A 27,802-nucleotide genomic window follows, 5' to 3' on the forward strand; every position below is an offset into this window, starting at 1 on the left:
CACCCTCATGAGGTGGCCTTGATCGGTACTACACTATACACGATAACTGGATTGTTTAACTCCAAAAAGAAGGAAATTAATTACTCAAAGCATTTTTATTTAACGGCAAACTGATTTTCCTAAAGCTTCCCCCCATCATGGTATATGTGGGCAACAATGAATACTGGGAAAGAGACAACACAAACAGGAAGTCTACATGAAACAAGTAGAAAGCAATGGTGCTTTCAAATAACATTTCTTTAAATTAACATTTTTAAGATTGGTCAAAAAGGGCCGTGTATGCGTGTAAAGAGTACCAATACATTCAAATTGAGCACATGCAAGACAAAAAAAAGTTAATGTACAATTTTATAGACAACAAATGTATGACATTTTCACACCGGACAGTGATATAGATAATGCGCCCCTTAAAAAATAGTTGTGGCTCTTGACCAGTAGTGTTGTGGTCAGTGTGTAATTCTTTAATAAGACTGGACTGTGCGAGCTTCAAATGTCCATAAAGTCTAAATCTGACCACAGTCAGCAATAAGGAACTTCTTGGTGGGGACGCCTCCCTTTGTGCCGAGCTCCCCCATGTGTTGCACTATGTCCATGCCTTGCCGAACCCAGCCAAAAGCCACATGCTTGAAGTCCAGGTGCTCTGCCTTTTTCAGCGTGATAAAGAACTGGGAGTTGTTGGTATCGCGACCACGGTTGGCCATGGACAAGATGCCCGGACCCGTGTGGCGGACGTCGAAGTTCTCATCCTCGAACTTGGTGCCGTAGATTGATTTCCCGCCTGTGCCGTCGCTGTTAGTGATGTCGCCACCCTATGGAAGCCACAAGGAATAATACCTCCAGTTTATTAAGGGGATCCAACTCCAGCATAGTGACTATATATATTTTTACAATATAGTCTTACCTCTTTCACATTTTAAACATTTTCCAACAACATCTGAGAAACTAAGTTGATATAACTTTTCCTCACCTGACACATGAAGCCTGGTATGACCCTGTGGAAGATGGAGCCCTTCAGACCAAAGCCTTTCTCGCCCGTACAGAGCGCCCTGAAATTTTCCGCCGTCTTGGGAACAAGGTGAGAGAAGAGCTCGACGGTGATGGTGCCGAGCGGTTGGCCGTCCGCCTCCAATTTGAGGAACACCTGTGGGTTCGAGTCTCTGGAGTGCTCCTGAATTCTGGACATGGGTGCGGTGGTGCACGAAGCGTCGGTTTGGCTGATGTGGCTTTGACATTCGCAGAAGGTCTTCTTGAAGGACGCAGCGATCTCTGGAGTTTTGAACTTGACCGCGAGCTGTTCTACTGCACCCTCTGCGCTGTCTGGAAATGCAATAAAAAAAAAGCGTTTAAAAGCACCCCATTCCATCACACGTCATAGCTGTACGGCTGCCGTTGTGTACCCGAGTAGTCCGTGGCGGTCCAGATGAGAGCGTTGGCCGAGGTGTTCATGGGCTTCAGCTCCATCGCCTGGGAGATATTGTGGTTGGCGCAAACCCGGAACACCTGCTCCCTCCTCATGAGGATCCGGTAGAAACGCTTGGCCGGGTGGAAGAGGATCTTGATGTCGCCGACGCCGCGCTCCTTCCACTGGCTGAGGTCCCGGTCCCATCGGAAGAGCTTGGCGCGCTCCTTGAAGAGGATCTCTTCGTCCTCCTCTCCAGACTTGGTTTCCACCTGAGAGGATGGAGTGAAGACAGCAACGGGACCAGACATTAAACAGTCAAGATTTCAAACTTGTTTGCATGTCCATGTGTGAGCAAATCACCTCTGGTAAGGAAACGATGGGCTCAAAGTGTATGTCAATATTTTTCGGAGAGTTCTCTTCATCACTTCCACCCTCATCATTGTCCTTGTTGGAGGATGCAGGGGCCGAGGAACCAAATACAACCGCGCCTGCGTTTGCCCAAGAGAAGTTGGAATCTACATGCAGACACACAAAAACACCACATCCCATTAAAACAACACAACATATATGTCAGTATCGACAAGAGAAAGGAAATAACACAAGCTAATGAACCTTGTGTTCCAAATGCAAAGCCTTCTGTATTTTTGGCCAGGTCAGCAAAAGAGAAGCCCTCTACCGCAGTGAAGCCAAAACTAGGTGTGCCTGTAAAGGAAGAAAATTCTCACATATAACGTCCCTCTTATGTTGGACACATCATCTAATCTAGTACAAACCTGTACTTGGAACTGTAGGAGGGAGAGCGAAGGGGGCAGCAGAGGGGGCAGGGGTGGTCTCCGGCGCCGGCTCAGTCTTAGTTGACAGGTCGATGGGAGAGCTGCTGCTGCTGCTGGGAGCTTGCGGTGGCACGTTTGCCGGCTGCTCTGATGTGTCTTCCTTTGCGCTGGATTCGCAGCTCGGGGATGTCTCAGATGTTGGGTTCTCATCGGGGCCACCGGTCTCTTTTTTAGCTGTGTTTAACTGGGCATCCTACAGTCATGAACGGAAGACGTGTCAGAGTGATCGTAAGACTACAGTGTCAATTAGTCCCTAGAAAGGTGCTACAAAAAAACAAAAACAAAATCCCAAAAAGTAGCATTTATTTTTGTGAGTGATAGATTTAGCGTTAAATCCAACTACACAGTAACACTTTGTTTAAACACTTTGACCCTTTTCTTACCAGTTGCTGCTGAGCCTTTTGGACTTCAGTCTCAAAGTCGTCCGCCTTGTCAGGATCGGGGTCGCTGTCAGTGGTGCTCAAGCCACAAAAGAAGGTGGGTGGAAGCTGAAGGCTCTTGGCCTTCTCCTCTTCCTCGGGCGTTGGCTTCTTCTCCCAAACAACCTGGCAGTCGGGCTCTGAGTGGATCGGATAGAAACTATCAGTAAAATGATGAGGGGGTGAAAAAAGGGACTCAAAATTTCCATACCATTAGCAGATACAGTGGCTTTTTTTTCAGGAGGATCAGGGTAAAGTTTTCCATTCAAGGATTTCACTGCCGACTCGTAATCCTCATCTACACAAAAAAATCAAGAGAAAACAGAATTTATTGTACATGGAATAATCTCATTCTCATCATTAAGTAAAATAGACTATTTTGATGCTCAACTCCAACTTAAAATGTTTTCTTAGTATTTTGTCAAACATTTTAAAACGGATTCAAATTTAAATTAATCAATTAATTAAGAGTTATCAAAACATCAGTGCTGCTGTCCTCCTCAATGCTGCTGTTGACAAATGAGGGCCGCTGACCCCGTTTACATTACATCCGTGTCGGACTCATCTCATGCTTCAGTCACCATTGTTCAACTCCTACTGTCCAAAGTGAAAGTGCAGCCTCACCATCAGGTTGATTGTCACTGGTGTAGCCTGGTTCATTCTGGTAACAGAAAAAGGTGGGGGGCAGCAGTAATTTCCTGGCTAAAGCAGCTTGCTCAGCGGTGGGTTCCCTGACATACACAATCTCCACCTCAGAGTCCTCTTCTGACCCTGCACTGCTGACTCCTGTGACAAAAAAAAAAAAATTTAGTGAGTGACATGTGCAGTCAATAAATACGTTTGGACTGCAAATGATGGGTTAGTTTTGCACACAACATATAATGCACAACAGAAATAAACATGCATCCAAATTGATGCCATTTCGAGAATAATATACTGAATGCATGCCGGGGGGGTTCAAATCACAGACTTAAAAGTGTGAAATTCAACACTGCTACACTGGACAATTTAACTACGTGGAACTATGATTAGCATTTGCTGCCACACTAGACTGGGAATTGCATTTCACACTGTTGCCACTCTTCCTGCACTAAATTTGGAGTGCGAGTTGTTAAGACAGTCGACACAGCTCACCATTTAGGCAGCATTGGCTTATGTAAAATCCTTCCTCTTGGTACTATTGATAATTGATCAATATTTGAGACTGCCATTAAATGGTGGCACTGTCTCTGGCCCTGAAACTAACCAACGATAGATATCATTCAGGTTTAGTCCCACAAACAACATTCTAAACAAAGCATGAGCAAATTATTTCTTATCTCAATTTGCCTACAACATTAATCAAAATAGTGTCTTCGTTTATTGGGGCGCATAGAACAATATTGCAAAGAAAATGTTTGACTTGACTTCCATTTCAAATGCAACATTTTCTACACAGACATGCAGATACGTTAGTTTTCCTGTTTTCCACTTCGTGCATGTGGGTTATTCCTTTCTACCACCCAGCTGGAAAGTGTTAAGGCACACTGAGGTCATTAGAGTACCTGGACTTTCAAACCGAGCGCTCGATGTGCTTGTCCAAAAGGCCGTTGGGTTATCTTTGAAAAGTCTAAAATCCAGTCCTAAAGGATGATGGGTTTTTGGGTTAACAGGAACTAATTGGAAAGGCCATCGCCATTGGCCAAAATTGCGAAAGAAACGTTTCTTGTTTTTCTTTGCTAATGGTAGCATTAAAATTTAAGGATATTTACATGATCAAATTGATTTTTTTTTTTAGGGGGTGGCACACTAAATGTTCCCTTTCCGAAAAGAACATTTGAAAAACATTGTGTAAATTGTGCTTACCCTTTTGTGGAATTTTGAAGGCAGGTGGCACGGGCGAAGCCTTGTTAGGCTGCGGGGAATCTTTCGTTTTCAAACTGGCTTCGCAGTCACCGCTATCGGAGTTCGATTTTGGGCTGCCAAATATCTTCTGAAGACTGTCCGAGCCAAACACAAACTTAGGGGGCGACATCACTGACTTGGTGGGGTTGAGAGGACTCTGAGAACCGGATGTTTTGCTCTCAATGAAGAGTTCGGTACGTTCCTTTGTGGTGGCTTCCAAAATAGCAATGGCTGCCTTCCCGCACACAGTTTTTGAGTCGCCGCTGCCCTGAGAAACGATGGATGCCACGGGGGTCATAAGTTCGACTTTGTCCTGAGCAATCTTGGCTTCATCAAAAACCTGTTTGAAGGTGTTTGCCGTTTCCTGCAATTTGAATCTCACAGCCAGCTGCTCCACTTTACCCTCTCCTTCCTCAGCAAAGTCCAGTGCGCTCCACACCCAGGCCTTCTCCGCACCCTTCATGGGTTCTAGCTTCATTGCTGCCGTGATCCACTGGTTAGCGCAGATCTTAAGTACCTGGTCTCGCCTCATAATCAACCTGACCCGTTTGGTGTTATAGTTCTGTAAGATTTTGAGATCTCCAATACCTCTCTCCTTCCATTGACTCGCTTCTTTATCGTAACGATAAAGTTTGGCTCGATGACTGAAGACAACCTGTTCATCTTCTTCACCCGTGGAAATCTCAACCAGGTCAGGAAGGGGAACGACCGGGTCAAAGTACAGACCGTCTCTCTCCTCATCTTGTGTAACATCTTGCTCTTCGTCTGTGCCCACCGAGGAATGGCTCTGGTTGAATTTAGCGGGAGACTTGGAGGGACTTATGCCAGGTTGGAAGCTGAAGCTGAAACCACCCATGGACTCCCCAAAGCGGAATAAGTTCTTTCTTAGTGGGCTGCTGGCAAGTGGAGAGGCATAGACCGATGAATCGGCCGTGTCATCCAAAGCCTCTTCTCTCAGGTCGTAGTTGTCCCACTCTAAGGTAGGGCCGGTGCTTTCACTGTGAGGCTTGAATAAAAGACTTGACACCGATTTGACATTAGACGATGCAAGCTTATTGTCATCGTCGTTGATCTTTGTTTTGTCGTCTGTCAAAAATGATTTCAGGTCTTTCAAACCAGACTTCATTTCCTCGGCTTTCTGAATCAGGTGTGCAGTCCTGCCCGAGTCGACCAGTTTGTGAGGGGTTTGCAGGGGGATGTCCAAGAGGAGTCGTTGACATTCCTCAAACTTGGCCTTGAATTCCTCAGCGAGTTCCGGGGTTTTAAATTTGGCGGCCAACTGTTCCGGTCTGGCGTCCCCGTCGGAGAAATCATTGGCCAGCCACATCCACGCTTTATCCGAGCCCGCCAGCGGCTTGAGATTCATGGTGGTAGTGATCCAGTGGTTGGCGCACACCTTCAGAACTTGCTCTCTTCTCATCAAAACCCGAAGTCTGCCATTGGATTTGTTTTTCAAAAATTTCAGGATTCCCACCCCGCGCTCTTTCCACTGACTGGTGTTTGTGTCAAACCGGAAGAGTTTGACACGCTGGGAATAAAGAGCCTGTTCATCCTCCTCCCCTGTGACAAGGTCAACCTTCTCGGGCATTTGAACCACCGGTTCAAACTGGATGTCATCGTTTTCTTCAGTTTTATACATATCGTCTTCCCCTTGCTCATTTGTCTTGGTCGGGGTTGATGAAAACAGTTGTTGGCCAGCGCCAGAGAAACCTTTGAAATTGAGGTCCTTCTGACCAAACTGGAAGTCTGAAGCAGTTGACTTTGCCAGGTCTGCAAAACTGAAAGCGTTTGTTTTACCAGATATTAATGGATTTGTCTCAAACTCTTTACTGAGCTCTTGAGGGGTAGAATCATTTTCTTTCACTTTATGTTGCTCAGCTATATTTTGAAGCAAGCTGGAGGCCGAACCGGAAGCCACCTGATCGCGTGGGGTCGACGACTTATCGGTTTCATCTTTTGCGGTGCCGGGAATTCCAAATGTAAAGCCACCTGCAGGCATGGGCATTGAGAAAGAGAATCCAGAAGAACTTGTTGTGCTCGGAGGAGCAGACGGGGAAGCTTCAAACTTGAAAGAAGAGGCAGAGGTCCCAGCTTTGTTTTGGCCAAACTGAAATGAGCTTGCAGCTCCAAAAGGTGTGCTGAAGCCACTTCTAGCGGGCTGGCCCGCCGGTGTTTTCACTCCAAAGTTGAAGCTGAAAGCGGAAGCTGATGAAGTAGTACTACTCGTGCTTTTCATGTTGGGATTTGGTGTCAAACAGGCAATACATTTACTGCTAGCGGCTTCATTTGTCAACAAACAAGAGTCACAATTCCATTGACCGTCTTTCTTGGAAAACATGGCTTGTAACGATGTACCCTTCTGTCGATCGTCTTTTGCGACGTCAGCTCCGAAACCGGAAAATGGTGCTGCTGTTGATTGATTTGCAACCACGGGAGCTTCCACTTTTGGTTTTGGCTTGGGATTTGTACAGCTGACACAATTCTCTGCATCAACTTTATTTATGACATAGCACGCAGAGCACTCCCACTGACCAGGTTTCTTTGCAAATTTGGAGCCAAACCCAGAACTCGCAATGGATTCTGAGTTACTACTTGCAGATGAGCTTTGCTTTTCTATTGTGTCAGCGGGTTTACTAGAACTTGTTTGCTTGGGATTTGTACAGCTGACACAATTCTCTGCATCAACTTTATTCATGACATAGCACGCAGAGCACTCCCACTGACCAGGTTTCTTTGCAAATTTGGAGCCAAACCCAGAACTCGCAATGGATTCTGAGTTGCTACTTACAGATGAGCTTTGCTTTTCTATTGTGTCAGCGGGTTTACTAGAACTTGTTCGCTTGGGATTTGTACAGCTGACACAATTCTCTGCATCAACTTTATTCATGACGTAGCACGCAGAGCACTCCCATTGACCTGGTTTCTTTGCAAATTTGGAGCCAAACCCAGAACTCGCAATGGATTCTGAGTTGCTACTTGCAGACGCACTTTGCTTTTCTATTGTGTCAGCGGGTTTACTAGAACTTGTGCCAAATGTAAAAGATGAAGTTCCAGAAGTATTGAACACAGGAAAGGAGGAACCACTACTGCTAGTTTTCTGTTCACTTGTCCCGAACTTTAAAGTGTCACTTGTCCCAAATTTGAAGGTAAGGGGAGTGCCTTTTGTTTCATTTTCGGTCCCCTTGTCTGGTGTCGCGGTGGAATTGGGATTGGGACTTTGGCAAGAAAGGCACCTCGCAGCCTCTGGTTTATTTCTCACATAGCAGTTAGCGCAATTCCATTCGCCTGCTTTTAATGCAAACTTAGCTTGGAGAGTTTCCAATGGTTTAGACGTTTTTGCGGCATCTTCTTTCTTCTCTTGTGGTGCCTCTTGTGATTTCACCACCAGGCTCTGGGCTTCTTCAAACTTACTCTTAAAGAGCGATGCCTCATCTATTGTTTTGAAGCGGATGGCGAGTTGCTCAGATTTGGGCTTTTCGTCTGCATAGTCGATGGCATTCCATACCCACGATTTATCAGAACCAGCGTTCGGTTTCAGTTTCATATCAGTGGTAATGTAGTGGTTAGCGCATATCTTCAGGACTTGCTCCCGTCTCATTAAGAGTCGAACTTTTGCCGTTGTGATATGTTTCAGGATTTTAACATTGCCAATGCCTCGTTCCTTCCACTCCTTTGTCTCGGTGTCGAATCTATACAGCTTTGCTCTGTTGCAAAACAATTCCTCCTCATCTTCCTCACCCGTTTTCACATCAACCTTTTCAGGAAGCGGTACAATGGGTTCAAAGTGAGGTCCATCATCATCGTCATCGTCCTCGACATGACTGCTATCATTGTCACTATCGTCTGCGTTTTCATCTTCGGGTGCAGACCTGGCATTACCGAACATTGGCTGGGCAACATCCCCAAATTTAAATGGCTGCTCCACTTTTCCAAACAGACTCAAAGGGCCTGTGCTTTGCACTGTATTAGCAAATGAGAAGCCGGATGCATTCTTATTGCCAAAAGTGAAAATACTCGCTTGGCTTGCTGTCTGCTCTTGAGCAGGAGGCTTCTCTGGCAAAGTATTTGTCTTACTGGGGATGTCAGATGTAAGAAGACCAAGCAAACTTTCACTGGGTTTAGCTTTGGATGCTGAGAATGTGAAATCTCCATCGTTGGATTTAAAGTTGGAGTTGAATTTAAAGGCAGCTGATGGTGTCGATTGGGAAACCGTGTTCGTTCCAAAACTTGGGACCTTGGGTACTTCAGAGGGTACCTGCTGACCGAAGGAGAGCTTCCCAAAATCCATAAGTTTCCCCTCATTGTTCTTTGGTGGCTGAGCAGGGATTACAGATGGTTTAGTGAAATAACCAGGCTCGGGTAAAGGAGGGTTGGTACTTTGGTGAGGTATACTCTGTCCATAATATTCTTCACTATACGGTGACAGGAGATTGGTTGCTGGCGATTCAAATCGAAGAGGGGCGGCGAAGGTCTGCTCTTGAGGGGGGTATACGCAAGCAGGGGCCGTTTGCATTGGAGGAGTATGGGTCGGCGGCTGATAGGCATACATGTGCTGCTGAGGTGGCATGCGGTTCATGCCGTACATTGGGCCCTGTGTGCATAAATAATAATAATAAATAAATAAGGGGGGGGGGGGGCATTTTCAGCACGATGAGATTTTGCATACTAACACAACGCTTAGTTTACCTTTGTGGGGGTTACATTTGTAGTTGTGCGCAGGAGATACTGAGAGTTGTATGCTGGAGACTGATTGTAGTAACCAGAGGGACCTGTAGTGGAAACTTGACCACCAGAGCACAAACATGAAGAAAGTATCTTCCATCAAATAGCTTCCTACTCCTGTTTGTTATCAATAGCAATCCTACATAGCATTTCAAAAAATTGTGCGCTCCAAAAAGTACACTGACCTGTCAGGGGGGCCCCGTGGTAAGGCTGGACAGGAGTAAAAGACTCTTGCAGCCCTTCAGCGCCATAACTCTCAGGATACATTTTGTGATGAGGAGAGCTGAAGCTGTTTGATGAAGAGTTGTGTCTCAGGTCATGGACCTCATTCTGCAACGAGAAAAGCCTCGTGGCTCAATTGGACGCATCGCAGGCGCTCCTTAGATAACCTCTTTGAATCACGTCTAACAAAACAATTGGTCGGCTCTAGACTAGATATCTTGGGGTTCGATAGACTGCAAACAAGTGACGTGATATAATCGATAATATTCCTCAGTAGTGAAGTGACAGCAATGCGAGTGCGCACACAGAAATGTTCAGTGAAACTGACTTCATTGATCATACAAGTGGGTAGCTACTTTGCAGTCAAACATGAGGTTACACAAAAAAATTTGTGTATCACTAATATCTAAACTATGAAGCAAGAGCAAATGTTTCCTTCACGTCATACAGAACATTGTAAAATAAATAGACAAACACTGTATACATTTTAATTCATAAACATACCTTCAGGGCTTCAACTTGCTGACACAGCATTTGGAGGAGACTTTTCTGGTCCTCCACCCAATGAGGTGATATTTTTGGAGAAATCTAAAACAGGAATGAAATAGTAGTACAACATTTAACCAAAAAAGATGGTTATCAAGTAATAAGCTAGTAAGTAACTGGAGCCTACCAGGTGCCTTTTGGAAGGAGAAACGATGCTTTTGTTAGGGGAGGGACTGGAAAACTTCATGTGTGATATGGTGGCACTGGTGTCTGTGGGATAAGCAGGACTTGAATGGGTCAGTCCCATAAAACCACCATTCTTCTCCTCTTCTTCATCCTCTCCACTCTCGCCAAGTTGCTGGTTCACATCATTTAGAAGGTCGAGAACTTCTTCCATGGACACTGGAAGCTGGAATACGATAAACAAGCAATGACTTGAAAGCTTTCACAGTGTGTGAACACTCAGACTCACACTAAGAAGAAAAAGAATAAGCATTACTTTTTCAACCTCATCCGCGTTGGCATGGTAGATCTTTAAGAGGTAAATCCGGAATTTCTTCAGAAAAGTGATGCACCTGTCCTGTGTCTCCTCAACTCCATTGCTGGCCTCCTCTGACAGTCGCTGGTAGATCTTTCCAACAAAAAATGGTCAGTAATTAATTGAAAGCCGATTATTAATGTTCACACATACAAATTACATGTGATGGATTTGTAACAGAATACGGCGATTTTTAATATATCATTGAGTGAAAAGAAGTGACAGAACATTTCAGCATGAGAGCTAACAGATCAGATAACAAAAATGCAATTTTATTAGAACCATAACATGACATAACTGACGGTAGGATTATCAAATGACTATACCTGAAAGGAAATATTCCTAAAACTAAAGCTATACAATAATTAGTCAGACAAGCAATGAGTAAAATCAGTCAACCAACCTGCGCCAAATGCCAGACAGATGACATGTTATTGATGGACTCCAATGTTGAAATGGCTTCCTCTGTCTTGCCCTCAATGTCAAGAAGAGATGCATGTGCGACTTTGGCCTCCTCTTCAAGCCCCTTCACCGAAGACACCTGGGCAGGAAAAAAGTTGGGTGTATTTAATTATGGTCTGCTGGCAAACCAAATGCAATGTAATCTTTTGTCACAAGGGGTAGACAGTCATTGGGTTTCAATTGGGAGTACTAACCCGAATATCTTTGGATGGAAAGTGTATGTAGAGGGGGTCGAGAGGTTCTGGTATGCTTCGTCTGTTTTTGATCTTGTCCAACAGTGGAAGAACAACCTTCCAGTAATGGACACTGCGGCTGATGTACTCCTTCTGGTCATAGTAGGAGTTAACGCCATCACCCTTTCATTTACAAAATGTGCAGATGAGCCTGTCGCTGCAGCTTGATTGATCAACTCTTTTTCCAAACGCATACAAAAAAAAAAAAATCTACTTACTGTCTGGCTGAGACACTGAGCCCAGTAGATAGCCAATGCCGGATGCAGCCCGTGTTTCTCTCCGGCTCTCAATGTATTCAGTCCATGTTGTAGGATCATTCGCAATTTGGCTGACATTCCAGGACTTAAAAAAAAGAAAACAACAAAAAACATGAATTCTTCAAAAAATTAATAGGGTTTTTTTTTGCACTCTTCACAGTTGGCTAAAGCTGTTACACTCACAGGGCTCGTTTGTGAATAAGACTATAGACTGCATCCCACCACTCCCTCTGTCTCTCGGTGGTCAAGAGGCGAAGGAGGGGAAGAGGGAGGCAGCGAGGCTCATAGAGCTGCTGTTGCTGCTGGTTTATGCCACTGCTTATCTTTGCTGTCTCCTGCAGTTGACAATGGCTGCAGAACACCACACCAAGTATAAAGACCTGCAAAGACAAGAAACAGATTTATCCAGTTGGTTTATTAAAGAGGTTACCGTTATAGAATGGTTAGTGTATAGACTGAATATGACGCGATTGCTTTCACCAACCTCTAAATCCAGAAGGCAGATGGACTCTGGTGCATTTGTGTCCAATTTAGAAGTTTCTAGGTTAAGTCTCGGAAAAAGTTGCTGTAGCCAGGCCCGCAAGGATGGTTTTTGGCCAAGAAGGGACCACTGCAACCCCAACCAGCTTAAATGTTGCAAGTCTCCGCAATGCAACAGAATAGAACCTACAGAAGAGACACAATTTATTGCACTGTGTTGTGATTGGATTTCTAAACGGATGAATATGCTTTGTTAATAAAGTCTGCTTGTGGAATTGGGCTATTCGAATGGGCTTTGAATGTTTTGACTTTTGTGAGAAATACCTCACACCCCACATAGACAACATGATCTAAATGTAATATTTCAAGATTGCAGCTTTTGTAGCAATACCCTTCTCACAAAACTAAATGTTTCAGTTCATATTTGCAATCAGTGTATTGTGGTTCTGCACCTGCATCCCACTTGGCTAGCTGGGAGATTTCTGGAGCTTGTGCTTTAATAAAACGAATGTCATCATTGGCAATAAAAGAGGATCCCGTCGAGGCCTGCGGTCCTAACAGTAGTTCAACTAGAGAGTCTTGACCGCTACGGTTCCCAAATGCCTCCACCACCTACGCACATACAAAGAAAACAAAACTAAAACAAACATGTGGGCAACTGTCATTGTAAACATTTTGCAGCATAAATATTGCAAAGGACGCTGACGGTTCACACAGATAATCAACAAAAATCACGCATACCTCTCTGATCAAGCTGCATGGATCAGTGCTCAGATTAAGCAGCATGTGGCCAGCCTGACTCTGTCTGTCGTTAGCCAGCAGCTCGAGAAGTTGTGGTGCAGACTGATCTCTCTTGGTCACCTTTGGCTTGGGAACCTAGTAGGCAGACAAAAACAAGTCTCAAACCAAGTGTGCTACCATATCCCTAGTATGTCACTAAAAAATGTTGGCAGTACAACATTCTGGAAAGCAGTTGAATTCCTGTCGGGGGTTCAATACCTGCAGGGCCAGCAAATAGCAGAGCGCCGCCAGGTCTATGACCGCCCTCCATTTCTGTTGGCGTTCCTGAGCCAGCTTCAAGAGCAGTGTGCCAGCATGCAGGTACAGATGAGCTCGCATCTCCGCAAACATCTCGCAAAGGTCGTCTGTGTGCTGGCCTGCAACACCTCTCATCTTCTGCATAGCTTGGTCAAAACTGCACGTATGCAAGAAGATGGCAAAAATATAAGACATAAGACACGTGAGGTCAAAAGGGGTCAGAATCACCCAATTTCGCAGCATCCGCTCACAACTGAACACGCAACACACACTCACCACTGGAGCGCGTCAAGGCAGGACTGCACAGCGCTTCCTGAGAAAGTGATTCTCACAAGGTTGCAGTGGGCCAAGAGCAGCTCTCTCTGAAGACGTCGACACATCTTGTCATTGCTGGACACGCTGGGCTGAGTAAGGTAATCCTGAAAATTGTTGGTCCAAGTGGATTTTGGTCAATGACAAAGCAAAAATAAAAACACATCCGGTGCAGCTTTCTGAAATCCTCCATTCGTGGCCATACTGACCTGAAGCGTGTGCACCACCACAGTGTACCAGTCCAGGCTGTGGCGCAGGAGGCCCCTTCTTTCAGTGGCCAGGCAGTGCTTGACGGCCTCCTCCAGGCGACCGTCCTGACAAAATAGCTGCACCAGCTTCACGTTAACGTGCGCATCTCCTGGTCGTGCTGCCAGCTCAGCTTGAAGGAGATCAAACAGTCGGTTCCAGCCCTGCTGACCTTGACGACTCAACAGACGCTCCTTCACAAATGGGAGGAGATAGAATGCATACCTTTGGTTACAAAGGCCAGTAAAACCAGTTGGCTGAGAAGATAAAAATGTCTCACCTTCAAGTTGAAGACTGCTGGGTTCCCTGGCAACAATTTGGCAGCCTTGTCCACCCAAAACTCGGCTCTGCTGTCGCTTTCCTCTTTGGCGACCAGTAACTCAGCCACCTTCAGCACCAGGTCTCTCTGGACCGGGTTCAAGTCCACAGAGCGCTGCATACACAGCACAAAGGACATTTAGATACACAATGACTCAGTGAATACACCGAGGTCAGCAAAATACAGATACACATCAGACTGGCCGTTTTTAAGAACAGAATGGCAGACATTCAGTTAGCAGCATCTCAGTTGGTACTAAAGCATTTACAAGTTAAAAGTTGGCAACAATTAAGAATGTGGGTAAATTTACACACATTTTAACTCAATTTAAATGCTCTATTTGACAACGAGACCACAGGGCACTAAACAAAACCATTTAAAAAAAATGTAAACGCACCACAGACTTCCTATTTCCTACTAGCAACCCCCATGGCCATCTTACCTTGTAGCATCCCACTGCCTTGTTGACGTCTCCCTCTCGCTCATAGAGCTGTCCGAGAAATTTGTGTGCTTTGGGATCCCTCTCTTGGACTTTAAGATACTCTGATACATGTCTAAGAAAACAAAATCAATATATTTAAAAAAGCAGTGCCACTGCATTATTCAGTCCCCCCCACAACTCATACTTACCTTTTAGCCATTTCATACTCCTTGGCTTCAAAGTATAGTTTAGCAAATAAAAATCCCTTGACAGGTCTCTGTAAATGACAAACATTCAAAGAGATTTTGATTGAACAACCACCAAAGAAAATCGGTATTTTCTTTCCCCCTTGGATGCCTGAGATATATTACAACAGCTACGGCATAATTTCAGACAAGTAGATACTGTGACCTTTCTCTTCTGTAAACACGAATTTAAAAACAAATAACCCGCCAAAATAAAGGTTTACGTCTACTACTGTGTTGAGTATCAACGGAAAAAAATAAAAAAATTAAAAAGAACGAGCAACGTAAGTGATTCCAGTCTGGAACCAGCGATAGAAAAATCCCGATGGTCTCTTAGCTCGTTTTACACAATTTGTAGTTGTCTTTATTTCATCAGCGTTCACAACGCCATCAAAGTACTAAAAATGTGACATTTAGGATTGAAATCAGCTAATTACTACATATACTATAATGAATGGCACATTTATTAACTTCATGTTGACGAGCACACAAAGACAATCGAATTTAGTTGAATTTTTTACTTAACTTCTGTGTGTGAAACAACATGCCCATATCACACGTGTGTAAATGTTTAACCACTTATAAGACTTCAGTTTCGTTTATTCTGCTTAACTTTCTTGATGAGTAATTCTGAAAAGGCCATCAAACACCAATCGAAGTGGACGGATTACTTGTGTATCGTTCAAACTATAATGCTATATAATAAAACGGACACACTTGATCATAACGACCCTTGTGGAAATGTTTTTAGTCTGTCAAGACAAGCTAGGTAGCAATAGCTTAGCTTCTCTGGTCAGCCCACGCCGCGCGCCTTCTCGACATTCAAGGGGAGGGACACGGTTATCGTCATAACGCCGGTTAGCTAAAGCCACTAGCACGCAAGGACTCGCAGAACTATCGATTTGTAGAACCCCCAACTCAAGATTAGTTTGATTTTGTTTGTGACTCATTCGGTGTTTCTCTTGAGGTGAATTGACTTGAGATTCGGTGAAGAAGGAACGCAGTTAGCAATGGTAACATTAGCCGCCACCGGTTCCACTTACCTCTTTGAGTGAGGGAGACGACGTCTGCACGGAGGCCACATACCGGTCGACTTCAGCTTTACTTCGCCTCATGTCTTCTCGAGTACAGGGCACTAAATAAGTTGGTAACGTTGTTGAGAATGGGATTCGTCACCAAATACAAAGGTGAACATTAAAAGAGTGATCACGCCGTCACATAACCCGCTCGTGATATTATTGCGCAGACTCGGCTAACGTCAAATGGTAGAAGCGTCACATGGGTGGAGCCCCGGCTCGAATCGGCCTGCCTGTCCAATCAGAGCAGAGTATTCTGGTGACGCAGTTTCAGTTTTGAGAAGGGGCGGGGCTCAAGCGTCGTGAGAACTGAATGCTTGAAGTTGGCCACTGTTTAAATGTCGAATGGGGAAAGTTTTTTTGCATTTAAGAACTCCACAAGTCTTTGTGCGCTTTCTTGAAATTGTTTACAATGGTTCAGGTTCCACATGAAAATTTTACGGCGAACTGAATTTATATCTACACATTTATATCCACAAAAACACCACAACATCACACGTAATTTAAATACATGTTTATTATGCTGAGCTGACAGATTTTTTTTCCATAGAATGAATAACTGCAATATGGTTTATACATTTTGGCATGTTTATGTGATTACCAAGCAATGTGAAGCAAAAAATATGACGCATCACCTCAGTGCCTCTTGTAGCTGAATTACAAATAAATGGTGACATAAATGTACTTTAACGTGGAATACTTGAAATGATCTGGCATCAGGTGTTTCTTAAATTCAGAACAAAAACACATGGCTCGTGTTTTTGCTACACTATGGAATGTGTAATTACATATAATGAATAGAAGATATTTTCTTTTGAGGGCAAAATACAGTGCAGAATAAGAAGATTGGACAGTTGCCTTTGTTTTTTGAGTCTGGAGGAAGTTGGTGTAAGAGGATAATTTTGCTTGGATTACAAACAGTGGCGACACATGTTTAACACCACACGCAAATGCTACCATTCATAACTGTAACGTAACAGTTGCTCTGAAAAATAACAGCTGGCCTTTAAATAGACAAATGCACCAATACATTCTGCATTCTATCTATAACACAAAAGAACAACAAACTTGAAGCAAAAACACACATTTACAATACATAAAATTGTGATAATAACAAAAAGTAAATAATTCATATACTATACGCATTAAAAAAACGTGGGGCTTGATCTTTAATATGCGAGAGCATCAGTAACAGAATCGATCCCTTGTAATGTGTTTTAGTTAAATAGCAGTGTAAAAAGGAAGCTAAGTGAAAGGTTCTTTTAGTCGCACATGACACGCGCACACACACATTACCTGTCTGGCCCATTAAATGACACTCACTGCTGAGCAGTTCTACATAGAAAGACTCAATGTGCACGTGTCGGGTGTTTACGTGAACGCCGTGTTTACTTCCTTGCGACAGTTTCCGATAACTTCTTCAGTCTCTTCTTCAGCTCCAGTGGAAATTTCTCATAGCACTTCTTGCACACTGGCTTCATGTCAAACTCCACAAACTTGTTCCTGTGAGGTAAACAAGGAAATTGAAATTATTCATTTCACTCATGTAACATGTCAGACTTGTTTGTCCTCTGATGATGCTAAGTTTACTTGAGTAACTTCTTTACACATGTACAAAGAAGTCCTATTTTGTGTCAAGTGTCCTTAATTCGATTAACTCTGGGATTCCACCCACACTGAGCAGATAATCGCTGGCTGGACAAGGCACGTGTCAAACTCAGCGATGGCGGCACTTTGCTAGCATTTCAACAGCGTACGCAAGAAAAGCTGCCGGAAGTGATTAAGGCTTTACCCTCTGGACCCAGACAGAACACGAGCCCCGTAAAACAAAGCGATCCCTTCAAAATGTCGCTGATCCGACTTCCCTGTTTGCATAGCATAGAGATTTCCAAAGAAGCTAAAAGGAAAACCTAAAGCGTACAAGTAAAAGGCACAGATGCATTTTGCTTTGTCATAATTGTCACAATAAGACTTTTCTGAACAAGTAGAATAAAATGAACGGGAGTAGCAGGATTGGCAACATAAAAGACAGAAAGAGGGAAGAGAACTGACCAAGAGAAAAACAGTAGAAGTGTGGAGAAGGAAACGAGAGAGGTTCACAGACACATGGGTATCAACGGTTTCTTCTTTTTATCCTTGGAGTCGCGTTCCCGCTTCGACAACCGGCGTTTGATGTCGTCCGGTAGACGTTCATAGCAGTGCTTACACACCGGCTTCAAGTCCACTTCCACAAATTTATCCCTGACAGAGCAAGGACGGGGGATTTTCCAACAGACGGGAAAAACGAGACAACAAGAAAGAAAGAAGAGAAGAAGCAGAGGTACAATAATAATGGAAGTAATAAAACGTAGGAGTAAAGTCCACACACGATCAGAGGTTGAGGCCAAACTTAATGTCACTTACTTGAGGGTGAGCTTGGTGTTGCAAGTGGAGCAAGCAAAACAGTTGACGCACCAGGCCTTGTTGAGGGCTGACACCACTGAGAACACGAGGGAAGCAACATGAAAACAACGATCGCATTACTTCAACGGACACAGATTGGAAACAACAACAAAAAAGTCCTCTCACCATCTCCTTCTATAACACGATTGCAGTGGTAGCAGACATCTCCAAACAGCTGAAAGTGACATTACGACGTTAGCAATGCTGCGGCAACATATGTTAATCAAAATAATCACAAAACACAACTCGGAAGCTGCACTCTTTGCGTGTTTTACAAAACACAGCATTCAGATCCCATGCCAGCATAAATTTGAGCTTTAAACATGCAGACCTTTTGTTATTGTAAAGATTTCTTCTGCGTAATGCTTCCAAGACCTACAAGTGCCTTTTTCAAGTTTGATTGCTCTTTAATACTCCATATTGAAAAAAAACTAATACTAAACTAAAGTGAAGTATTTCAAAACAAACCCTCAAATCTGCTCTAATAGATGAGATTATTTTATCATTTAAATGCTTCAGTTTGCATATTATACAAAAGGAGAAGACTCGCAACCATCTACAGTAGGCCAAAATTCCAAAGAGCTTACACAATTACAGCCACCTAGTGGCAATACTTTTTTTTTTTTTTTTTTTTGCTTAAAATGAAATAGCAATCTACCATTAGCTTTATTTCTCGACGTGTAGAATGTATACAATTCATCACATATTTATATCACCTGGTTGTAGTGTGTTTCACAGTAGGCCAGGCCCTTGCGTTCGTAGTGGCGGTGTCCCAGGAAGGGTTTCTCACATTTAGCACACACAAAATGCTGCAAACACGGCCAAGGGCAAGCGCACACAGTTAGTTCTGCAACAAAGTTAGCTCAAGACTTTTTTTTAAGCCGACATCACAGTTCAGATCAGTTCACCTGTCCTAGTGTTGTTTCAAAATAGTGAGAGAGAATGGAGAGAGAGAGCGAGAGAGAGAGAGAGAGAGAGAGAGAGAGAGAGAAGGGATGAGGACAGCGAAGACGAGTAGCAGACAAAAAGCAGGGGAAAAGCCAACAAAGCGTTTCTAAGAGCAAATGGAAACGCGGATCTTTCCATTTTGTTATACTTTACATACAAGACCTAATTATCAACAATATTAGCGCAGCCCTTTTAGAGAAACCAGGCAAAGCTCCTCGCTGCAGTGGAAACATCAGACCAAGTGTTCAAAACGTCACCATGTCAAAATGTGTCTCGCAATAAGCTCGGCCATCCCGCTCATAAAACGGATGGCCCTGAAAGGGTCGCTCACACAAAGTGCAGACGTGGTGCTGCGTGTGGAGGAAGGAAGACAGCAAAACAGCCATAAAGAGTGACGAAATGAGCGGATTTGAGTAATGTGGAAAAACAGAGAAGACACTGGAGATAAAGGAGCGAGGATCTGATCGTGTGGGATAAAGTGCACCTAACTGAGGAAATAGCAGAATCAATTACATTCATCTTAAAAAACATCATCAACTTTTTTGTGGTATTATAGAATATACAAATAAGTCAGACCTCCACATGCCACTGCTTCCCCATGGCATTGACCACGCGGCCCTCAATGGGTCTCCTGCAGGCCCCGCAGATGGGGACGCCCATCTTGTCGTGGCAGGGCAAACAGTAAAGCTCCCCCTTCAGCTCCCTGGCATCAGCAGTCAGTTCCTTTCTGCAGACGGGAAAGGGGGGGGGCATTTTGACCAAATGAGTAAGTCAATGTTCTCATTTGTGATCGCACTTTATGGACTCCCAATCCTTACCCGCAGTTGTTGCAGTTGAAATGATCGGGGTGGTAGGGGTCATTCTTGAACAGAAGGGGCTGCTCTTCAATGATGGCGTGACACTTTTGGCAGATATACTTGCCCAGACCACGCGCTTTCTCTCTGTTGTGACACGGACGACACAGGTGCCTGAAAGACGTGGAAAGTAGCGACAGAACGTTACAAACTGCAATGTCAATACCGTAATCACTTCAGGTCAAACAGACCTGCCGGCGTTCTTGACAAATCCAACATCGGCAAGCACGGCCTGGCAGATGTCGCAGCAGAAACATTCGGGGTGCCAGCTGTTGTTCATGGCCTTTATGACGCGGCCAATGATGAACTCACCTGAGACGGGAACATGATGAGTTTGTCATAAAAACGGTCTCGTGTGTTTCTTTACACTTACCACACTGGTGGCAGCACGGAGCAAAGAGCATCTGGAAGTCATGTTCACAATATTTCCTGTCTTCAAACTGTAAACAAGACATGAGTACAGAGTGATAAGAATACTATTAATAACAATAACAACAACAAAAATAATATGGTTGACAAAATCTGAACTCAACTGTAGATTTACCTCATAGAAGAGCCCCTCTGGGAATTGTTGGAAACACTGGGCGCACACAAAGCACTGCTCATGGTAAAGTTCTCCGTTACTGTTCACTATCTTCTCTGCTGGAGCAAAGCCACTCTTGCAGCGCTCACACATGGCGTTGGCCAGGGCGTTGGCCATGTTGCTAAAGGACAAAACAAAATTGAGATTGTTAGTGTTAGGGAGTGTACTGTCATGATTGGAATGGAGAAAAGATGATAACAGTGACTGGAATAGGTCATTATGCAGAGCTGAAAGTATTACATCAAAGAACTGCACCACTCATGAGTTTTACTCCTAATAAGATTCATGAAAAATATGACAGATAAATTGAGAATAAGATCAGAAATTATGATGTCTCGGGGGGAAAAAAAAAGAAAATCAATCAGACACTTAAGAGAATCCAAGCTAACTAGACAAATAATTAACAGCGATGAAAACATGACCTCCTCGGCGTATTTTGTTACTGGACTAGGTGAGGCTGACTCACTGCTGTCACATTTTGGGTGGGGAGAAGATTATTATAGAAGATTGGTAATATTTAGGAGCGATAACTCTGGGAGTCAATTTTAATAGGCATTTTTGTAAAACCATTAAATGAGTCAGCTGGGATACGCTTCAGGCTTAAACAACAGTATTTTATAATATTGCAGTTCAATAGTACTGGTTGCGGTTCAAATCTAACAAACTAAATTTTCTCACAATTTATTCAATGTTACCAGACATTTTGTTGAGATTTACATTTTCAAACCCCAAGCAGGAAACTATAAAGAATAAACCTTTTGCCTCAACAAACGCACTGATGACTTCATGTCCTGAGTTGGTAAATATTTATATTTAGCCTTCATGTCATTCATGGACACATACTCAGGATGTCAACTGGCATTTTCTAGTTTGCATAATCACTCCTCCCCTTGGCACAAAAATAGCTTACTCTCTGTTAGCTCGTGCAGCGTTTGGCACCATCCCTGCACAAATAACCTCAAATAAATCCAAGAAGTCAGTTAAACCCAGTTTGTTTATAATATAAAAATTCTTCACATTCTGTAACAGCGCAAGGTTGCGGCAAACGGGGCAGCGTCGTATCAGTTTTTGTGAAGACAGAACGTCCCTGACGCACCTCTAACGGGTCATACGGTGTTTCAGCATGTCAGTCAACAACATGTAATATTTGCTACTTGTGATTAAAAATCCATTGTGTACTCGTCCTTTCTGTACTTACAAGCGTGCATAAAAATCACAAAACTCCTTATAGACTTTGACATCACTCTTTCGCCTCTGGGACCTGGACACCAGGACTTCTGCTTCTCCTCCATCCCCATCCGGAACCCTTTGATGGTATCCGTTCATCTCCCTATGTGGACTGTAGTCCAAGACCTCTCCATCCTCAGGTATGGATGGCGGTCCAGCACGGCCGTTCATCTCTGCGCTCTTGACCAGGTCCAAAACTTTGCTCTAGTTTCAAAGTTTCCTGTTCGGCAAATCCAGCGATCGGTTGGAGCAGGAATCCAGAAAAGCAAGTGGGAAACTAACGGACCCACTCATCAGACTGTAATGGGTGTAGTCTTTCCCTCGTCTGCATGTAAGTACACACACCCACTCACTCCGTCTTTCCCACATCGACAAGATCTCTTTTTTCAGTCGCGCACACACAAACACACACACATGCACACACGTACACAAAGACACAGTCTCCTGCCTGTCGAGCTTGCTATCTATTCTTGGACCGGCTACTGAAATGAAGAGCCGACTTCGACGCTTGCCTGCTGAGCGGGGTCACACATTCATGCGCACCTATGCACATGTATACTAACACACAAACGTGTAATTCACAAATAGGGTTGAAACTGTCACATTTTTACAAATCAAATATTCAACTTATTATCCATTCAGTCAATCAGATACAAATACACAGAAATGTAAATGTGAGGTAGAGATATTTTTTCCCCTTTGGGTATTCAACTCTAATTTCGTATCTGTGACTTTGAGTGTGTATGGCTTTAAAAGGCAGGGCCTGGCCTGGTGAGTGACGTGGGTGCCAGCGAATGACAATGACGAACTAGCTAACCTGCTACCCATTCAATGTGTTGAATGACTCAGCAGCATGACTTGTGGCCATTAGCGTCAAATGTGAATGTATCTATTAGGTTTTTTAATCTATTCAACTAAAAACTGTACAATTCGTACAAACTAAAGTGCATTAGATTTTGTACAAAACATGTGCTGATATGTTTCTGTATCCTATAAGGATTAGAAGGCTCTACTTAGTGCATTTTTATTGTTTGTAAAATGAGCCTCCTAGAGCTTCTAACATGACTTCATCTTTCTACAAATAGACACCCAGTGAACCCTCGTCTCCAAACAAGGTGCTGGCAGCTGCTTTTATGTGTGTGTTTCTGTGTGAGAGTAGGAGAAGGGGGGCACTGCATACACATAACATATGATTCCACAGCTGTATTTGTTTCCACGAGTAAGACTCAGCGTCATCTACTCAGAGGTGTGCTTTGACAACCATGTAACATGAATGAACAATAAACCCAAAGATTTCTCCAGGCATAACAAACTTATCAGTACCTTCCCAAAACAGAATTCTGAATGCAGAAAAGTCACCTGTCTCACTTTGGGCTATGGAAAGACGGGGAAATCTAATCAGCGAGAGGAGGAAACACACACTAGCCTTCCTCCTGATTACAGTACAGTCACCGGCACAATGATGCAAAGTGTACCACCCATATTTCAAGGAAGATTATTCATGGAAGAACCTGCTTTATTAAATTTTCCTACATCTCTGCAGTACAGATTGTGTTTTACTTTTCATATTTGCTCCTTATTATGTAGCCTGCTGCACTTTTCTACAGCTGGTATTTTTTTATGACTTCCCTGAAGGGTTCTCATGTGTCAACAGCCATTTCAGAGACAAGAAAAACTTAACGCCCCAGGTTGTGAATTTCTAAAAACAATTCCTTGGTCTGTAACAGTGTTTGCAAATCATTTGCTCCCTCTGTAGCTACTTTTCTGTCAGTGCAGTTTAGCTTAGCTCAATATTTTATTTAATTTTGAAATAACTCCTGAATGAGTGCCAAGCAAGCAGACACAGGTTGAAAAATGTATCGCACGCCTAGCTAACATAAACATGTACAGTGTCAACAGAAACCATAGCAACAAAGACTCCAGCAGCTTGGGAAGCGCAAGTGTATGCACACACCCACCCAAACAAACACACACACACACACACACAACACCCACTTTGACCTGCACTATCTCAAGTCCCACTTGAGTCCACACAGCAACAAAGAACACGAACCGGGCAGTTACAAGCGACAGTAACAGTTACAGTGTTAGCACTGTTGCATTAAAATAATCTCATTATTTGACTTTCACAGACAGATATTATTTAATCCCATTCTTGCGGTTAAATTTTGTTGCAGTCCGCGAAAGCTCTACTTTTAGATGCCATGAAATGATGTCACACTGGAAAGGTTATATTGTGGATATTAGCAGGTCATGTTCTACACAGGCACAAAGTTCATTTGACTTGACCCGGGGACACCTCTTAAGACAGAGCTCCCCTCTTTTGTGTCGACATTCTTCACATTACAACATTCCTGCAACCACTTGAAAAGGGGAAGGAAGGACTGATGTTGATGTATGGTACGCCGCAATTCCACATGCTGTGTGCCGTCCTACTCATCTCAAAGGAATGAAATGCTTTACTCTGCAAAAGTCTTGATTAATCAAAGTCTGTCAATCCATTTTCTCCAAAAGACAACAATAAGATACCAAAAGTAAGTGAAGTCCAAAGGCTCAGATAATGGCCAATTATTGATCGGGACAAAGAACTCTTTACATTTTCAGTCAAAATCCCCCTAAAAATTGGGGCAGAGGGAATGGAAATAATTAATCTTCCATTTTCAAGCCAAGTGCCATCAGAACTAATCCTAATTCTTGTGACAGAGCAAAGCAACCTTATGAATCATTCAAACCTGCTGCTAGTCCTTTCCTTCATTCCAATGTGTCCCTGATTGCACAACAATAGTAACCAAACTTCAACACAGATCTAATTTACTAAAATTGATTCATGCATGAGGAGAGTAACTGTAACCTCAGTCAAGTCTGTAAAAACGCTTCACAAAAAACGTGAAACCCACCTGAACCCATCCCCAAGCAGACCACAGCTGTCTGGTCTCTCTTGTCTTCGCCTGTACAAGCCTGAATTTGACAACGCCTTGAGTCTCAAAGAGTTCATTGCCTCCGCCAACTTCCGCCGTCCTTTCCTCGTTTGCTGAGAGCGCACGATCCACCGGGCCAGAAATGCGGCGGAGAAAGTCTGTGTGTTCAGGCTTGTCCCGAATAAAAAGATTAGGCTGGTGCGGCTCAAGCCCCTTTTCGAACTGACACACCTCCAGGGCACACGGTCTTGAGGAAGGACGTGTAGAGGTGTGGTAGGAACGCCCGTACACCTATCAACTGTCTCTGACCGCCTTCTGCAGGTAGAAGGAACGCATCTGAGGGGAGAAGAGGAGGGGGACAAAGGGCATTCTGGCCTTCGCCTCCGCTGTCTATTTGCCGCCTACTACTCACTCGCTCATTCTTGGGAAAATAACAAGCCAAGGATGCCAGCAGAGAACCACATTATCAACAGACACAAAATGTCTTTTTGTTTTTTAAATTGAAAAATCTAACCTATGCTTGGTAATTAAAATCGTTTAAGCAGCCTGTTGACAGGAAGGCATTTGACAGTTTCTTGATTATATTAGGTAGTTGATAGTAGAATATATTTTTATTCAATGTTTTTCAAGTCTTTTGATGCTTATGACATGTTGAACACAATATTGCCGCTTGGAGGAGTAATTAACAAGCGATTTTTTGATTATCATTATGCATTTTACAAAATGTCTTGGTATGTTGACTAATTAGCAATCACAGAGGTTACAGTGATTAATTAGAGCCACTGGGAATAAAGTGGATTTATAGTACATAGTAAACTGAAATACTGTATCAACATCTCAGGCACGACACAAGTGGACAAACTGAATTACCTTTTTAGTCCACTAGGTGGTGCTAATGCATCACCTGAAAATAAGCAGAGGACGTGGAGGAGTTGGGGCAAACTGAAACCAAATATGGTAACACAGGAAGCCCTAAATGAGAACATACACGCTCCACAAATGCTTGAATTGAACAATACCCTGCAAACATATTTTTAGGGCAAATGAAAATTCAGCTTTATATATTGCCGTGCAATTTTTTCATTTGAATGCCCTCATGAGCTGAATTCATTTTTTTCCCTCAGCCGTCACAATAAGCTACTGAAATATGAGAATGCCACCAAATGAATAATTCATGACAGTGTTGACTGCAAACAAGACACTTTCTCTAAAGACAAAAAAATAAATCAAACCGGTAGGAAAATTGCTTCGGTGACATTTATTATGTGATATTCTGGTGAATATCACAGTCAGTTGTTATGAGATGAACTGGTTCAGTTTCAGTAACATTTACAACATTTTGTTAAATTTCAACACAAAGCTGTACATCGACATCATTTTAAAATCATTCTCATGTTTTTCGGATTTACTGATGATAACGTAAATGAAGCTATCGATTAAAGTATAAACTGAATGGATTGTTAGAAACAACCTCACAGTCACCGTGTGGACAAAAGAGGTACAACAGCATTTCTGCTTGATTACAACTTGGGAAAAATAAACATTTATTGTCTCAAAACGTCTTTCAAATCGGGCTGAGAGAAACAAAAGCCCCAAAGGGATTTGCTATGAAGTCCTGCAATGACTCACTCACAACAGGAATTACACAATGGAGCTCAAAGAAATCTATAGGGTAAAATCATTTAGGATATATACTGCCAATGCCAATACAATGCCAATAAGCTAACAAGTGAATGGATTTCTTTGGGGAAAAACACCCAACAAAAATCATAATAAGTATCGGCCTCTTACCAGTGTGCTATGTCAGGCAAGAATGAGGTTCATTCAAGTTCCTTATGCTGTTACTGCAAACATGACCGCTTCTATCTCATGGCCACATCACTTCCTGTGTGTGTGCGTGCATGCGGGCGTGTGTGTGTGTGTGTGTGTGTGTGTGTGGGGGGGGGGGGGGGTCAATATGTGTGTGTGTGTGTGTGTGTCCATTTGTGCTTATATGCCAGCATGTTTTTTTGAGAAAAGGGGTGAGACCACAGAAAGAGGGATGGCGAGAAGGTGCAATGACGATGAGGCGGGTAAAAAAGTACTTTGTGGTGTTGGGAGGTGCGAAGACCCTACTGAAATCAGACTGAAAGTAAGTCAACCTGTTTTTGCAAACCCAAAAGCACTTTGGTTGAAATAAAAAGTAGAACAAGGTAGGTAGGGGAGGTATGCAAAATCACGATCATAAATAGAATGGCATGATGACCATCACTGTTCAAAAAAGCCAAACTTCTCAAAAAGAGTGGAGTTCATATCACAAGAGCAGTGCTCTTCCAAACAAGGTCACGTTCAGGATGGAGACTGGGATGAGCTCAAGTTGTATCAACAAAGTGTCGAGTCATAAAACGTCCACATGCAGAATGCTTACTTTGTATAAATGTAGCCGGCTTTTGAAAACCTGATTTATAAACAACTTTAACGCTATCTTGGTGCTTAGGAAGTACGTATGTTGAAGTAAAGGGGATTAGTTTTATTTAGTCAGATAATAGCCTGTTTTGGATGGAAAAAAGTGCAGGACAAGCAGGATATAAAATAAATGCATGAAATATTTGAGTGAATTTGCTATTAGAAATTAAAGGAGCATGTTTCCAGCATCAAGGCCTTCCAACACTAAGAGGCGCTGTCGAGCAAGACAAGTGACGATGATCAGATTTCCTACATTGACGCTATGAAATTGTGTAAAGCTTAGTTGACACAAGGATCTCACAGGCATTCAAAATATATTATCAGCGCTATATTTAACCTTTCCCATCTAGATAGGAGTTGAAAAAAAGTCGATTCGGTCCCCCCGATTTTTGCAAAAAGAAAAAATCTGTCAACTTCCCAACTTTTCATGAAATTGTTCCACTCGGGAGAAAAAGATAAACTTTAGACTCACCCGTTTGTCATTTCATTAATAGCGAGCATCGTTTGGCTGTTTCCCGGACCGAAGTTGTTCTTTCTGGCGTTCGGGCTGACAGATGTTGAAGGTCTCGGATGGAACTAGCGGTGGTGAGAAGAGGCCTCCTCCGAGCGGGGCTGACGCCTTCACGCTAACTATAACGAAACACGATATTTCCGCTTGGAAGTTTCAAAGTAAAACAACAAGGACATTAAAACGTACAAATATTTTTGTAAGGTAAAAATATTTGAAGTAGACTGCTATTATAAATACATTTCACACAAATCAAAACAATGAATTACTATTTTTAAAAAG

At 43.2% G+C, this 27,802-nt stretch overlaps 2 protein-coding genes across 8 annotated transcripts; both read right to left on the reverse strand.

Moving 5' to 3' along the window:
• Nucleotides 1–80: 80 nt before the first annotated feature.
• Nucleotides 81–15,787, reverse strand: ranbp2 (RAN binding protein 2). Of its 3 annotated transcripts, none has more exons than XM_088382896.1 (29): nt 15,563–15,787; nt 14,484–14,551; nt 14,296–14,407; nt 13,815–13,967; nt 13,498–13,728; nt 13,253–13,395; nt 12,938–13,133; nt 12,680–12,814; nt 12,391–12,550; nt 11,943–12,124; nt 11,642–11,838; nt 11,420–11,543; nt 11,163–11,294; nt 10,910–11,047; nt 10,468–10,599; nt 10,156–10,377; nt 9,987–10,070; nt 9,446–9,590; nt 9,225–9,319; nt 4,500–9,129; nt 3,279–3,440; nt 2,866–2,952; nt 2,619–2,794; nt 2,176–2,428; nt 2,015–2,104; nt 1,763–1,917; nt 1,398–1,671; nt 968–1,317; nt 81–809 (listed from the first exon to the last, which is right to left on the reverse strand). In XM_088382896.1, the coding sequence occupies exons 1-29, from the start codon at nt 15,632–15,634 to the stop codon at nt 504–506; spliced, it is 9,204 nt and encodes a 3,067-aa protein (XP_088239022.1). In that variant the 5' UTR covers nt 15,635–15,787; the 3' UTR covers nt 81–503. The 3 variants fall into 3 exon arrangements, with proteins under 3 accessions (XP_088239022.1, XP_088239020.1, XP_088239019.1); XM_088382894.1 differs by having other exon boundaries at nt 9,225–9,307; nt 11,163–11,324; nt 15,563–15,786; XM_088382893.1 differs by having other exon boundaries at nt 11,163–11,324; nt 15,563–15,786.
• A 307-nt stretch (nt 15,788–16,094) lies between these two features.
• LOC148394398 (LIM and senescent cell antigen-like-containing domain protein 1) lies at nt 16,095–27,642 on the reverse strand. 5 transcript variants are annotated; one of them, XM_088382903.1, is made up of 11 exons: nt 21,621–22,108; nt 20,384–20,543; nt 20,213–20,279; nt 20,031–20,151; nt 19,804–19,953; nt 19,562–19,712; nt 18,754–18,846; nt 18,164–18,212; nt 17,999–18,074; nt 17,648–17,836; nt 16,095–17,098 (listed from the first exon to the last, which is right to left on the reverse strand). In XM_088382903.1, the coding sequence occupies exons 1-10, from the start codon at nt 21,818–21,820 to the stop codon at nt 17,692–17,694; spliced, it is 1,212 nt and encodes a 403-aa protein (XP_088239029.1). In that variant the 5' UTR covers nt 21,821–22,108; the 3' UTR covers nt 16,095–17,098; nt 17,648–17,691. The 5 variants fall into 5 exon arrangements, with proteins under 5 accessions (XP_088239029.1, XP_088239027.1, XP_088239028.1 ...); XM_088382901.1 differs by lacking the exons at nt 17,648–17,836; nt 21,621–22,108 and adding an exon at nt 27,485–27,642; XM_088382902.1 differs by lacking the exons at nt 17,648–17,836; nt 21,621–22,108 and adding an exon at nt 26,359–26,481.
• Nucleotides 27,643–27,802: the final 160 nt, after the last annotated feature.

This window comes from Syngnathus floridae, chromosome 8 (genome assembly GCF_059516105.1).
Source record: "Syngnathus floridae isolate MCC-2025c chromosome 8, RoL_Sflo_1.0, whole genome shotgun sequence".
Lineage (NCBI taxonomy): Eukaryota > Metazoa > Chordata > Actinopteri > Syngnathiformes > Syngnathidae > Syngnathus > Syngnathus floridae.

Coding starts and splice junctions, on each gene's coding strand:
- LOC148394398 (XM_088382903.1), bottom strand. CDS start 21,820: ATGAACGGCCGTGCTGGACCGCCATCCATACCTGAGGATGGAGAGGTC. Junction 20,544..21,620: donor TGTGATTTTTATGCACGCTT/GTAAGTACAGAA, acceptor TTTGTCCTTTAG/CAACATGGCCAACGCCCTGG. Junction 18,075..18,163: donor TCGTGTTATAGAAGGAGATG/GTGAGAGGACTT, acceptor TCGTGTTCTCAG/TGGTGTCAGCCCTCAACAAG.
- ranbp2 (XM_088382893.1), bottom strand. CDS start 15,634: ATGAGGCGAAGTAAAGCTGAAGTCGACCGGTATGTGGCCTCCGTGCAG. Junction 3,441..4,499: donor CTTCAAAATTCCACAAAAGG/GTAAGCACAATT, acceptor TTTTTGTCACAG/GAGTCAGCAGTGCAGGGTCA. Junction 2,105..2,175: donor TCCTACAGTTCCAAGTACAG/GTTTGTACTAGA, acceptor CTTCCTTTACAG/GCACACCTAGTTTTGGCTTC.